The following is a 15362-nucleotide window of genomic DNA, read 5'->3' as shown; positions in this document are numbered from 1 at the left end:
AAAATCTATCGTCCTCTTAGTTTGCTGTCACACTATCTTCTACCAGCCTAGAGAACAAACTGGATTTAGATCAGGATACAGCACTAACGACCACTTACTAGTCATAAATAACCTGATAGAGAAGTCTGCAGAATACAATATACCATTAGCACTGATAGTTGTCGACTACGAGAAATCATTCGATATCATAAGCCATCAGAAAATGTCAAAAGCATTGACAGAATGCCAAATAGACCATCGCTACACTAACATAATCAAATATATCTACCAAAATGCCACAGCTATCTGAACAAGAAACAAATAAATTCTGTATACAGCGAGAAGTACGGCAAGGAGACACAGTCTCTCCAAAGCTATTCACGACGCTTTTAGAAGATACTTGTAAGAAGGCACATCTGAACGACATAAAGGGAGAGAAGCTCAGTCATTTGGAATTTGCAGATGACATCGTCGTTATAGCCGATCGTATGGATGATGCAAAAATAATGTTTGAAAAATTATATCACGCTTCCTTGGAGGTCAGATTAAAGATAAACAAGACGCAAATATTGACTACTCTGGTGCTAAATTAAAATATTACTGTTGATGGAAGGGATATTGTGCAGACTACATTGTATTAGTACCTAGGACATGAAATTCGTCGCGATATTATCAGATAACCGATGGACAAAACGTATTTTAGAGTAGATACCAAAGCAAGAAGCAATACGGAGTAGAGGACGCCCACCAACTAGCTGGACTGACGACCTGAAGCGTGTTAGCAATAACTGTATGCAAGTCGCACAAGACAGAGACAGATGAAAAGAGCTGAGGGAGACCTATGTCCAGCAGTGGACGTATACAGGTTGATGATGATGATGATGATGATGATGACAATTTTCCAGCTCGAAGAAGAGTTTCCCAAACATGACACAATGACAGGTAACAGATGGACAAAGCGGATACTGGAATGGAAACCAAGAGATAATGCCTATCGAAGCAGGGGTCGTTCACCAACACGTGGGAATGACTATCTAAAAATAGGAATTACGTAGCCACAGGGATTGGATGGAAGATGTACAAGATCGAAACAGATGGAAAATTATAAGGGAGATCTATGTCCAGCAGTGAACAAGCGAAGATTGAATGCTGATGATGATGATGCTGATAAGGTGTATATATATATATATATATATATATATATATATATATATATATATATATATATATATATATATATATATATATATAATAGTTTTAATGACGTGACATTTTTATATACACCTTGTAGATAAATTGTAATAAAAGGGATATTTTATTATTGGTTCTTTTTTAAAATTATTTGTTTATCAGCATAAAATATAATGAAACTATTATTAAAAAGTGAAATATGCTTGCTTTTTGGTTATAATATAGTCAATATTTTATGATTTAAAATATTAAAATGTTTCCATCTGAAATCCTTACAAAAAACAGACTCTATTTTCCCGAAGAAAACATTAGAGAGAAACTGCCATACATCACCCCTAATCACTACTTCTTTACTCGAACATTATATGCATATCTCTTCTTGGCCTTTCGCTAGACAGACAATATTTTAAGAATTTAAATTTAATCAGCATAATACAGTGGCACGCTCACAAAACGTGTATCAAAATGGAATAAGAAAAATAAGGGCCATAACTCCTGATGGGTGTCGAGTTGACAATTGCTTCTCCCCCAGTATCTCGTCTTGGTGTCAAGGGAGTAATGTTTCAAGCAAATGCTCTTTCATCGCCTTCATAAACGATACTTGTCTAATACCACATTGTGCTCAATAAAAATTCCAAACGTGTAATCTGCATTAATTTCATATTAAATTAAGGATACTGCTGCTTTATTGTAATAAATTACATAAATGTGGACAAATTAGCTTATAGATAATCTGTTACATGGTATGGTATATATCTAATTGTTTAATTTTTAATACGTGTACTGAAAATTGAAATCTTAAACTCAATAAAACCAATTGTATCAATATAATTTTTTATAAACAGTCAAGGAAATTCAGTTTTTCTAGATTTTCAACAGGTGGCGCCAAGATTAGTACCGCGTTTTAACAAATTAATTAAAATGAATGGATGTGTGGTCACCTGTTACAAGCAAGTAGGTTTAAAAGTGCTCTTTCGGAAAAATTGTGAATTTGGGTATGTACCTACACTTTATATTTAAATTAAAAATCTGGAAGACGCTATATCTATAGATGCAAAGAAGAGTTATAGACGAAGGCGGTTCAGAAATATAATTCAATTCATATAATTAAGAGAAAAGTTTAAAATTCTTAAATTATTGTTTAAAGTTAAAGTAAAAGTTTTTTAGTATTAGGTATTAACTTTAACATATTAACTTTTTATATTGTAAGTAACGTTTTTGTGCCAAACAGTAATTACGGTTCGCTACAATAAAGGTGACCACACACTAAAATCGACGGCAAAGTGGCTTTGGCGAATAAATAAAAATATCGTTTTGATTTTCGGCTGTAAGAAAACTCGGAAAACGGGACTTACAACGAAAAGTAACTCGGTAGAAGTGACTCACATATAAACAGCGATGAGGGTCGGAGATTCGACGGGTTAACTGGTCGACGACTCTTTTCGCGGTGTACGACAGGGAAGAAGATAAACAGCGAAAGAAAAGTCCAAGGAAAATATCGTAAGAATGGACAGCGACGAATACTCTACAGATGAAGGGAGAAAAAAAAAAGGAGAAAAATATAGATTGTTTTGTAAACAGCAAAAAACACCAAGAACTCCTACAAAACGCCAAACGACTGAATCTGAGAAATGAGACCAGTTATTAATAATGATGAAAGAAATGAACACAACTCAAAAAGATATGAAGCAAGAACAGAAAGAAATAAAAACTGAAATAAGAAAAATTAAAGATCAACAAAACAAAACAAACGAAGCTCTATTAAAACTGACAGTACAAAACGAACAATTAAAAAAAGAAAATCAGGATATAAGAAAAGAGAATTCAGAAATAACGAGAGAGAGAGTTACAAGACATAAAAAAAGCAGTCGAAATAATCGAAAAAAGTAGAAGAAAAAACAACATTGTAATGAATGGTCTAAAAATGGATACAAATGAACCAAGCAGTCTAAAAGAAAAAATGAAAGGATTTTTTAATAAACATCTTCAAATTGATATTACACCTACAACAGAAAAAAAAAAAAATGGGCGAGAATACATGCGTAATAGAAATAAGCGTTCTCAGTGGTACTGGATGAAGCAATAAAAAAAGCCAAGAGAAGAATGACAACATAATTTTGATAGCAGAAAACAGAGAAGACCTACAGAACAACCTTGAAATCTTAGAAGAAGAACTGTTAAACAGCTCTACCCATGATTCTCTAGTTTGTACGGCTGGTTGATAATACCACTCTAATTAAAGTAATATTTACGGCGTGACATAATAAAAAACAACTGTAAACGCGTAAAAAAAACAACTACATGCAATAATGATATTAAAAGCATTAAGATACTATCCCGACATTGTAAGTACCTATTTGGTCTTACATTTAGTTTTTTCTCAATAAACACCAAACTCTGATTTTATATGTACCTATGTTATTAAAAAACATAAATGATGTTTCTTCGATATGTTATTGACTTAGCTTAACCAGATCCTACTGCATTCTGACCAGAAATTTGCTACGTAATTAGTCTCATTTAGCATAATTAAAGCTGCTTCTTTCAGAACTATATTCGAATCTTACCATTGAACCATATGTTCATTTTTCCATGAGTAGTTATACATTTGAGATCTATTTGTAATTTTTATAATTTGTACATACAGTTATACATTTGAGATCTATTTGTAATTTGTCGAAATTCTCTATTTGTAATATAAAATTGATGTTCACTTGTTCTAACATTTAATGGTCTTGATAGGTTTTTATCTAATCTTTAGGTTTTACCGAAATAAATACATGTGTTTGCATTCACAAGGTATTTTATAAGTACAATTCTTTGTTCCTTCTTGTTTATTATTAGGTACCTTAGGTTTAGTTTTAGATAAAATAGATCTTAATGTGTTTGTTGTTTTGAATGTTGAATTTATTTGCTATCATTTTTTTATGGTATTGTTATTTATCTAGTATAATTCCTTACGAATATTATACGACCAGTTTCTAAGTTTTGTTCCATTCGGTCCATTCTTGAAAATTTCTTATTTTGGTTTTTTGGTGTAGCAATGGGCTCCAGTTTATCTGCATTATTAGCCAATATATTTATAGAAGATTTGGAAAGTTTCTTTACTAAAATGATGTATTCTCCGTTCTTTTATATGGAGTAAAGTCATGGACCTTACCTAAAACATCACTAAAAAGACTCGAATCATTTGAAAAGTGATGCTATAGACACATGTTAAGGATTTAATAGATAGAAAAAGTTACCACAGAAGAAGTTTTGCACGGAATGGGTAAAATCTCATTATGAGTAAGATGTGATTAATGTGATCTAATGAACATAGTTCGAAACTAAACCTCTCCACATACAATAAATCTCATTAGCTAGAGGAAGACCAACGACAAACTGAGAAAATAACCGCTGTCCGTTGCCTTCTTGGACTATCAGTGATCTGGTTGTGTATTGGTGTCGGTCTTCCCATAGCCTTAGTGTACGTTCACTATGATGCTTTGCTATGCAATGATATCAAACACTTGTATATTAAGCGCCTTGTTCAAATAGGGCACGATTTAGTGCGATGCGATGCGATGCGACGCTAGTAGCGGCTAGTATGCGCTTCGATTTGGTTTTCAAGAATGTTTGATTCCATCGCCAGTATTCACATATCTAGTGGGCGATATGGATGTCGAAAAATTAATAAACAATGTTAGAATAAGGATTTGGATTTTAACGGTCCTCTTTACGTCTGTTTTATAGACTACAATAAAGCGTTTGATAAAGTAAAACATGACCGACTCATGGAAATTCTAAAAAATAAAAACCTAGATAAAAGAGATTTAAGGCTAATAACAAACCTTTATTACAATCAGCGAGCAATAGTACGAATTAAAAAAGAAACATCTGAAGAAATGGAAATAAAGAGAGGAGTCAGGCAAGGCTGCGTACTATCACCTCTATTGTTTAACGCTTATTCTGAAGAGGTAATTCGAGAAACTCTGGAAGATGAAACAGTCGGCATAAGAGTAAATGGAGTCTTAGTTAACAACATCAGGTATGCAGTGCAGACAGTAGAAGGCCAGCAGATCAAAAAGAGTAAAAAGTACACTTACCTAGGAACACTTATAATAGAAAATAATGACTACACTGCAGAAATCAAAGTCAGAATCGGAAAAGCACGTTGTAATTTTATGAAAATAAAAAAGGTCCTATGTGACAAAGATTTAACATTAGCTCTTAAAGTACGCCTAACAAAATGTTACGTAAACAGTGTACTATACTATGGAGTGGAATCATGGACGTTAAATGACACAATGAGACGACTTAACGCCTTGGAAATGTGGACCTATAGAAGAATCATGAGGGTTTCCTGGGTAGATAGAGTTACGAACAATGAAGTACTGAGAAGAATAGGTAAAAAGAAGGAAGTTGAACTAACAATTAAAGAAAGAAAGCTACAGTATCTCGGACATGTGATGAGGGGCGAGAAGTATGGCATCCTGCGACTCATAATGCAAGGAAAGATATATGGCAGAAAAAGCATCGGAAGAAGACGAATTTCATGGCTCAAGAACCTGAGAGAATGGTTTGGATGCAGATCAAAACAGCTTTTTAGAGCTACTGCCTCAAAAATTAAAATAGCTATGATGATTGCCAACCTCCGTAGCGGAGGTGGTACGTGAAGAAGAAGAAGAATAAGGACACGGTGAATAAATTATGGGTTGAGGTTGCAGAGGAGTTACAAGTGACAAGTAATTATTAATTACTGTTTGTTAATAACTACGTTACTACATATGTTCTTGCTTATTTGAGGTATTTGTAATTGAAAAAACATTCTGTCCGAAAATAAAGACTTTGCCAAAAAGATTAGTTTAGTTCGGGCGATCAAAACTGTATTTAAATAGAACTCTGAATATTATATAAACATGTTAACAAATGTTGTTAATAAATAATAATTATTTTTCCAGTATCAAAATACCCAAATAATCATGACAATAAAAGTTAAATGCTGCTAATTCTAAAAAATTCGCCAAAAACACCTACGTATACAATATATTGTATTGAAAATTTTAACGAGTTTAATGTTAACAAATATAATTTCAAAGTATCTGTAACGACCCACGATTAGTAGTTTATCGTGAGATATATTTGCTATAAAATATTATTTTATTAAATTAAAATAATATACGACGACAATTTTCATAGAACTATTTATTGCTTAGCTATTCATGTTTACAGAACTGAGTGTCGAATGTTACTACTAAAAATACATTACAAAACGTCTAACACAAGCCCTTAGGGGAGGGGAGGTCGTTTCTTAAAACATGCTGTTAAAAGTGCTCGTATTTCTGATCCAACGAATATGGATTCCCGGCTCTACCATCGAGGAGGTTTGTACTAGGACGATTTTTGTGGTAAGGTGAAACACGACGTTCACCCAAACGCAAATATAACTGAAAGCCGTATACTCTTCAGTCAATTACGTCTGGCGAACGACGGGCCAAGCAAAACCACAATTGCAGAGTCCATTTAAATTATATACCTTTTATAAAGGATTTTAAAAAAAAATTGTGATACATTGTATACAGCCAGCTACAGAAACTTAGTTTCCTTGTGGATCTTTGAAAATATTGTACTTTAAAAATGAATGTTCCGCCAATAATTGCTTTTTGTTTGGTATCAGTTGGGTTTTAATTGGGTTATATGTTATTTTTAATGTCCTGCACCATCTATCGATTTAAATAGCGTTGACATTTGTCTTGTTCTCTTGCCTCGTTATATTGTCTTCGCTATGTAAGCTAATCGTGTTATTATATATATAGAATTGGGGAAGTCACTATTGTATAGCGTGTAATTATATATGTATAGTGTTAAAATTTAATAATGTCCTTATTCTCTTAAAGTCATTTTCATTTTTGCTACAGCTCTAAAGTAGATATTCGACCTTTCCAAGCATATTTAGGCAGTCAATTCTAGCAACCGTTGCGAGTTTGCTTGCACCTATTCATCTAGCATCATTATCTACAACATCCTGATTGGCTGCAACATAATGATTTCTCTAGGAGTGTTTTTCTGCTTTGATCCTGTTAGATGTCTTGTTTACCTTAGTCTTTATATTTTTATAAGAAATTATACATCTTTATCACCAGATATTTGTTTGTATCTGTAATATATCTCATAGCTCTTTTTCCAAATACGTTTTCACAGATGCCGCGGAATATTCCTCTCGCGATTCTTAGTTCTAATATGAGAAACAGGTTTTCATCTGTCTTGAAGATGGCCTATGTCTCTGATCCATATGTCAGCACTGGCAATAGTATCTATATGTCGGCATTAGCAATCTTCTAAAAAATTTTAGCAGATTTTAATCTTTTATGCATTTCGTATAGCCCAGAGAACAGAAAACGATATCGCTATATCGTTTTTCTTTCTGAGTTTGAATTTGTATCAGCCCGAGTGTTTGATGAGGCAAGGATATGCTGAAATGAGTCATAACACTCTATTGATACTGATTCGAGCACTGGAAGTTTAACGAATTTGTCCTCCAATGCGATAGCAGCTTTTAGTAAAAGAATTAATCTTTTACATATTATATATATATATATATATATATATATATATATATATATATATATATATATATATATATATATATATATATATATATATATATATATATATATATCTTGTTAAGATTACAGTATTTTGAGAAATATATAATTTAGAACACATTAAAATTTAACTTATTACTTGCTAGAATTAAACTTGCGGTATAAACACAACATAGTAAAAGTAATAAATGCCCGACGAAATGATTAACTATTCAAGCAGAGTAATTAGTCTGTATGTGGTTTAGCCAGCTCACACCGCCGAAAATCCGCATTAATTGTAAATATAGAAATTCTGTTTCAGAGTATGTGCTTAGCGGAAGTCCTAGGGCGCCTGCATTTCCGGCCAGGTCACCAATGGCAACGAATTCTGCCGCCGCTGCTGCTGCTGCCGTCGCTGCCGCGGCGAACACCCAGCTCAGGTAAGTCCGAATCTTAATTAATATCTTATTAATTCACATACATTCATTTCATATATTATACATCCAGCATCTTGTCTCCTATGTAAAATCCGTCGTTTTGTTTTTGTTACACACTATTTAGTTTTAAGTGGACAGTAAATGGAACTTTTTGTTTCAAACAAAAGCTGTTTAGGTATAGTTTCTAATGTAATGCAAAGTCTTTTAATACATATTTGACATACTCTCCTCTTAACTGGATACATTTCTAATAACAAATTTGAATGAGTTTATATATTTGGACAAAAATTATATTTTTCAAATCATGCCTTAACGGTTTCTGTCACCTCTTTGCAAAGGAAATCTATGACCTTTTAGTTTATTTTGTAGTTGATATAATTGAGTGATAGAGCAATCAGAATTGTTTGCATAATATCAAGCGATATGTTTGCAGGGACATTGTCCCGCAAAAATATACATTTGAAAAAAATTTGCGTCTGTTCTCTGTTAGTTCTTCTCGTAGAGAGATCAGTAATGGTTAACGTTAGTTCTTTGTTAATATTTTACCGAGATCCGCACTGTAAACCAGAAACACTCAAATAAGAACTTTTCCAGCAAATTTTTGTACTCAACATTTCTTAGGACTTAGAGAAGTAGAGTTTTCTTTTTCAATCATTAGCTGCTTTATTTTTAAAGCGTATCATTATAAATCAGTTTAGGTGGTCAAATAGAAGAAAATGGGAAGTTAATAATCGGATCGGACACAGCAACATAACACGGCTTTCGTTGCTCAGAAATGAATACTAGAAGAATTCAGATGGATAACAGTTTGACAAAAAACGAACATTGTTAAATAAAGACAATAAACAATATTTGATGATTTAAAGACAAGAATAACTTAGACCTACCGCTTAATTTGTGAGTTGTTGATCACACAACCGTATTTTAACGCCACCAGTCAGTGCAAAAACAAAATTAATAATAAAATCGAAATAAGGTCATTTGTGTGTGTTATACCCTTTCTATATAACTTTAAACCGTTCATATGAACATTTTAATTTGGACGGGGGAGGGAAAGAAAGTGCAACTCGTCTATATGGGACGCTTTGGGGCAACAAATACTTGACGCCTAAAGCTTAATATATGACTATATTCGGATTCAGGCATACCAAATTTTAGTTTGCAAGTTATTTTGGAAACTATAATATTTTCCTTTTTTTTTTAGCTTTTCTTAGACTACACTGGAGTGCAAAATTAAACGGACACTCAGATTTTAATGAATTTTTTCGTTCTTAGACAAAACTTACTTATTTTTTATTTAATTGTATTTTATGCCTTATTAGAAATAATTTTTTTTTTCTTGTTTTAACCTGTTTAGATGATTTTTGCGAACAACGACCGTTCTACACAAAACTTTTTGTTATTAATGAAAATAGTGTCTTAAATTGAACATAAATTTAAGTTTATTTTAGTATTCTGACTGTTTGCAAGTTTGTCTTCAATTTTTTTGTTGTTTTTCTCCTCAAAATAAAAAAAAATAATGATGACACTAGAAGAAGTAGCACAAGTTGTTGCTTAAGTGGATGGCAAAGCATTGGTTTGATCGCAAAAGCTTTAAAAATTTCTCGAAGTATAGTGCTTGATGCAATAGAAAGATTTCGGGAAACAAGACAATATACCAGTAGACCAGGTCAAAGCAGAGAAATATTCACAAGTCAAGTTGAAGATCACTTTTTTAGACTGCAAGCGATACGTGATCGCATATTATCAGCACCATTACTTGTTCAACGATGTGGTGTCCATAGAAAGATAGTTTCTGCTTATGCCGCTCGAATACGCTTAAATTAATATGGATTAAGGCTCAGAATAAGTGTTTTTAATTAGGGTGTTGAAGAATGGGGTGAAGAAGAATGGAGAAGAACTTAGTAACGTTGGTTCAATTTGGTGAAATATATCATACGGTGTATCCAGTCATTTCCCTAGAGACTCATACAGAAATTGTTACAATTCTAGGGGCAATCTAAACGCTGAGAGGTATATTGAACCATGTTTGAAAGATCATGGAGTGCCATTTGCCTCATTTGTTAAAAAAAACTTTCGTCTGATATAAGAAAATGTTTGTCCGAACATTGCAAAAATAAGACGGGATTAATTGAATGAAATTAATATTCCCTTATTACGACGGCCCCCAAAGGAGTCTGGACTTAAATCTAATAGAGCATTTATGGGATATTCAGTTTCAAATCATAAATAATTTGGAGCAAGCAATTTTTGACGAATGGGAGCAATTTGGGGAATTTTTGGGGAAGGAAGAATTTGCTGCCTTAATCCGAAGTATATTTGATCGAATGAGATCTGTAATTAGGGGTTGTGGAGATAATACACACTAGTAAATATCGTTTTTCATTAAAAAGTGTTCTTTGTTTTTCATTAAAAGTTTTTTGAATTTTTTATTTTTTCGTTGTTAAATTCGTAATTTGTAATAAATTTTACTATTAAATTTCGTTTATTATTACAAACTTAACTAGAAATATCTTACAACTTTTTTTAAACGCCAGTTTTTAGAAAAATCTGTTTGTCCGGTTAATTTTGCACTGCAGTGTATAATGTTTGGTTTGCTGAGGCACACATTTGATAACACTAGTCAATTAGTAGGATTAATTAACCTTTTAAGCTGTATATTATTTCCTTTCACTGACAAGAATTTGTGATTATGCAGTAATTTTTTTACGGTTGTAGAGAAACTAAGGTAAATGCATACCCTGTTGTTGGAGATTTTTGACGCGAAAATGATTTTTTTGGTTGTACTAAAATTCCTCTTGATGTTATACAGGGTGGTCCTAAAGTAATTGTACAAACAGAAACCATAGATTCTGCACTTTAAAATATTACGATTTAAGCCAACTTGCTTTAATAAAATGTTGATATTAAGAAAGCTACAGGGTGTTAAAGTGGAAATTTAAAATTCTATTTTTCGCTATAACTTTTACGTTTGTAAATATTTTTGGACAAAAATTTATAATTGGACGCTTTTAAGTAGGATAAATTATAATTTTATACATAAATTAATGTTACTGATAGATGGCGCCACATATGCCACAGCTGTGGCATAGATTTGCGCTTAACTTTTTTGCTCTTAAAGTTACCTCTATTTGTGTTAAAAAATATTAAACATACATTATTTTTACAAAGAAAAGGTATACTTGTTAGTAACCTCAAAATTTAACCGTCTTCGAGATAATCGCATTTTATAAGTCAGCTGCCTCATAATTCTTAGTTGTGATATTTGTGCGGTAAAGCACTCAATACCTGTAGATAAGCATAATTCATAGTTTATTCTTATTAAAACAACTCAAAGATGATAATGTAACATTACAAAATTTTTGTTATGGCTGCTAAATGTCTTATTGGAGAAAATATTCTTCATCTTCTTCTTTAGGTGCCGTGTCCGTATTCAGACGCTGGCCGTCATCATGTATACAATTTCCCTTTTCTATCGCTTCTTAAATTTCTATACCTACTGGCGTTGTATTACTTTTTCCCTATTGTAAAATGCTGAAAAACCAAAATATATGGTTTATGTAAGATGGTACACCACCACATTCTAGAGAGAAGGCGTTGAGAACATAGTTAAATATACCTTTTCTGAACGTTGGATTGGACGTGGCAGTCATATTCCTTGGCAATGTGGTGAGATATTGATATAATTATTTAATTTATAAAAAAACCCAAAATAATACTTATTATTCATTACGTAAATTGTTGTTTACCCATTTTTATTATGACAAATGGAAACTAAAGCACAGGTATGAAATAACACACGTGTCTTGTTTCATAATACTTTTGCTACAAATCTTACCTTAAAGACTCAGCATTTTTACAAAAACATCATCGTTGGCCTAATAACCGATATTGTTATAAATATAGTAAACAAACAGGCAATTTAGTTGAGCATAATATTAGTTCGTTAGTTCATAATATTATCATCATTATCATAATAGTCCATTTGTTCGATATGTAATTATAGTTACTCGTAAGCTTATATGAGTGTATATAAGTAACCAATGAATGAGATACATCACAGTTTAATACATTATTTAACCTTTGCGACATAATATACTATAAGATTTGGATATAGATTCGTCCATTATACATTATAGCCACCACGTAGCCCAGAATTTAATCCGCTTGATTTTGGTGTATGGGGCGTATTAAAAGAACGTGTCTATAAGAATGCCATAAACATTTGTAACCAAATATGGGAAGAAATAAATACTGCAACAGTTTCTTTAGAACCAATGATGCTATTTAATATGAGATGATTTTTATGGAATATATTGACAAATGAATTAATGAAAATGGTAGACATATCGAACACTTACTTTAACAAAAAGTTTAGTAATTTAGTTTAACTATTTCTTAATTTGGTTTGTAAACAAAATGTTTTGATTACGACTTTAATTTAACATAAAATATAAAATGTTTGATGTAAAATCCTATTATTCTGTTTTTTGTCATATCCTATTATTAATTATCCTGCTGATATATTTATTTTATTTAATATTTCGTTAACTATTAACTTTAGTTATTGGTATTTTATACCAAAATTTAGATTTATTAATGTTTTTGTCTATTTTTCCTTCGTTGCCTGCGGTAATTGCCTTAACTCAGAAATATGCAGCTGATTTGTAAAATGCGATTATCTCGAAAACTATTGAGTTTAAAAGTTATTAACAGGTATACCTTTTTTTTGTTGAAATAATGTATCTTTAATATTTTGTATCACAAATACAGTTCACTCAAAGAGCAAAAAAGTTAAGTGCAAATTTATGCCACATATGTGGCATATGTGGCGCCCTCTATCCGCTACATCAAAGTGTGCATCAAATTATAATTTCTCATATTTAAAAGTACCCAGTTGTAAATTTTTATGCATAAATGTTTACAAACATGAAAGTTATAGCCAAAAATAAAATTTTTAATTTGCACTTGTATCTTTCTTAATATCAACATTTTATTGAAGCAATTTAGCTTAAATCGTAATATTTTAAAGTGTAGAATCTACTGTTTCTTTTTGTACAATTACTTAAGGAGCACCCTGTATATATTCGTGTATTTTAATGTCTGATACTGATGTTAAAATAGTGGCATGTTTTTTAGATGGTAAATTCAAATGTATTAGGTTAAAAATGTTTTAGATGAGACTGATATTGATAATACAGTATTGCCCAAAATAAACAGTACTGAAACTGAAACATAGATGTTTCTTTATGCACGCTGTCATATTCAAATTAACTAGAATAGACCTGTCAAGTAATCTCATTCAACAATTAACTATTAAGGCCTGATTGTTAAAAATGGTGTTAAGTACAGAGGAGAAAGGGTTTCTTGTGGAGCATTATTTTTACTCATACGGAATCGGCCGACGTGATAGTGCAAGTCTGCAATACGTGTGTGATCAATCCACACAACGGTTTAATAAACGTTCTCCAAGTAATGCTGTAATTTTGAAGGTTGTTGAAAAGTTTAGAAATACGGGTAATGTATGTAAAGAAAACTCAGGGCGTTCAAGGAGAGTTAACAATAGTGATAACCATAAACGTGTTTTTGAGCAAATCTTGAAAAATCAGAAAGCCAGCCAGACTTGCATCTTGGCTTAAAACGAACTTCCTTGTAAAGAATTCTGAAGGAACTGGGTGCATTTTCGAATGTGATTTAGGTACATAAACAATTAAATTCCAGGAATTACCACAGTAGAGTGGAATATTGTGCCTATAAATTTTTTATGGTCTACAAATTCTCTTGGGTTTATTGGTTTATTGGACATATCAAAACCTTACTGGTTTATTGGACATTTTATTGGATTCATTGAATTTATTGGAAATATTGGTTTATCAACAACTGAATTGACCAGATTGAATTGATTGGCCACATTCAATTTTACTAATCAGGACATACAGCCACGTGTGACTGCAGTTCTCTCTCCAGAAGCCACAACTTCTAATTGGAGGACCCAACAGCTAGAATACACAAGCAGCCCATCGAAGCAATAAGTAACACTTATTAACTGTTAAGCTTTGGCAGGGTTAATTATTGTTTTTTTATTCATTTAAATAAATATGTTTGGTTAAAATTTATCTTATTTGCTATCAGCTGAGAACTCAGGTTCAATCCCTAGTTTAAGACAAGACGAACTCACCCTTAAGATACTGAGCTAGGCAAGGTATAGACGATAAGCTCCCATGGTTGATTGAGGTATTATTTTTACAATAGTATTTCAATTCTCTTTGGTAGTCTCATCGTTACACATTGGCACATTTATATTTGTCAGGCCATGTAAATCGTTGCACAGATCGATTTTTGGGCTTTGCCAGACCAGATAAAGTTCAAGAAGTTCCTTAACATAGCGCAAAAGTGAGTGTCTGGTGTGGAGTTTCGGGACACGGAATCATTGTCCATATACTTTATCGAAGAAAATGGTGGAAAGTCACACTTAATAAACAGAGGTACATACAAATTTTAACACGCTTTATCCCTAAACTACGTCAATTTTGTCGTCCCTGTAATTTTGCATTTCGAGACCAATTTTTCCAGCCGGATGGTGCAACTTCGAGACGTTTTTTAAACAAATTCATTTCACGATTTACTGATTTCCCCTATCCTGCACATTCTCTAGACTTAACATCTACAGAAGCATACATTTGGGGCATTGCTAAAACTGCTGTTTTTAAACGGGTATCACAAACCATCAATGAGTTAAAGGATGCCGTCAGAGCCTTCTTGGTAGACTTGAGACAACCTTTATTCCATAACATTACGAGAAATTTGGAATATCGGTATTAAAGTCTGTCTTGTGAGAGGAGAAGCTCATTTAGAACATGTTATAAAGTTACAATAATATGTTTTTTTTTAACAATGAAATAATTTCAAGTTCAGTACTGTTTATTTTTGACTAAACTGTACTATTTGGTGACTTCTATGTTAGTTTCTAATTTGCTATCCATTTTTCATTTTTATTTCCATCAGTTGCAAATTTTCGAGTAAAAGTCGCCACTGATTTTTGACAATTAGTTTGACTTATCGGTTTTAAAATTGGTCCTTTTTTTACGTTGATGCGATTTATTTCAAACGGTTTTATATACATAGATTGAAAAAGGCTGTACTAACAATTTTTCTTCTCTCTAGAATAAAGAAAATCACTTTAAGTTTA

The 15362-nt window shown here is 32.2% G+C and overlaps 1 protein-coding gene across 1 annotated transcript in view; it reads left to right on the top strand.

Annotated features, from left to right (window-relative positions):
- The window catches only part of ths (thisbe), a 689099-nt gene that overhangs the window by 628456 nt on the left and 45281 nt on the right, over window positions 1-15362 (top strand). The window contains exon 6 of the mRNA XM_072536347.1: window positions 8059-8176. Coding sequence (XP_072392448.1) covers window positions 8059-8176 — 118 coding nt within the window. The remainder of the gene's footprint in view (window positions 1-8058; window positions 8177-15362) is intronic.

The sequence above is a fragment of the Diabrotica undecimpunctata genome, chromosome 6, assembly GCF_040954645.1.
Source record: "Diabrotica undecimpunctata isolate CICGRU chromosome 6, icDiaUnde3, whole genome shotgun sequence".
NCBI lineage: Eukaryota > Metazoa > Arthropoda > Insecta > Coleoptera > Chrysomelidae > Diabrotica > Diabrotica undecimpunctata.
The sequence above is the reverse complement of the archived record's forward strand: the minus strand, read 5'-3'. Positions and strand labels throughout refer to the sequence as shown.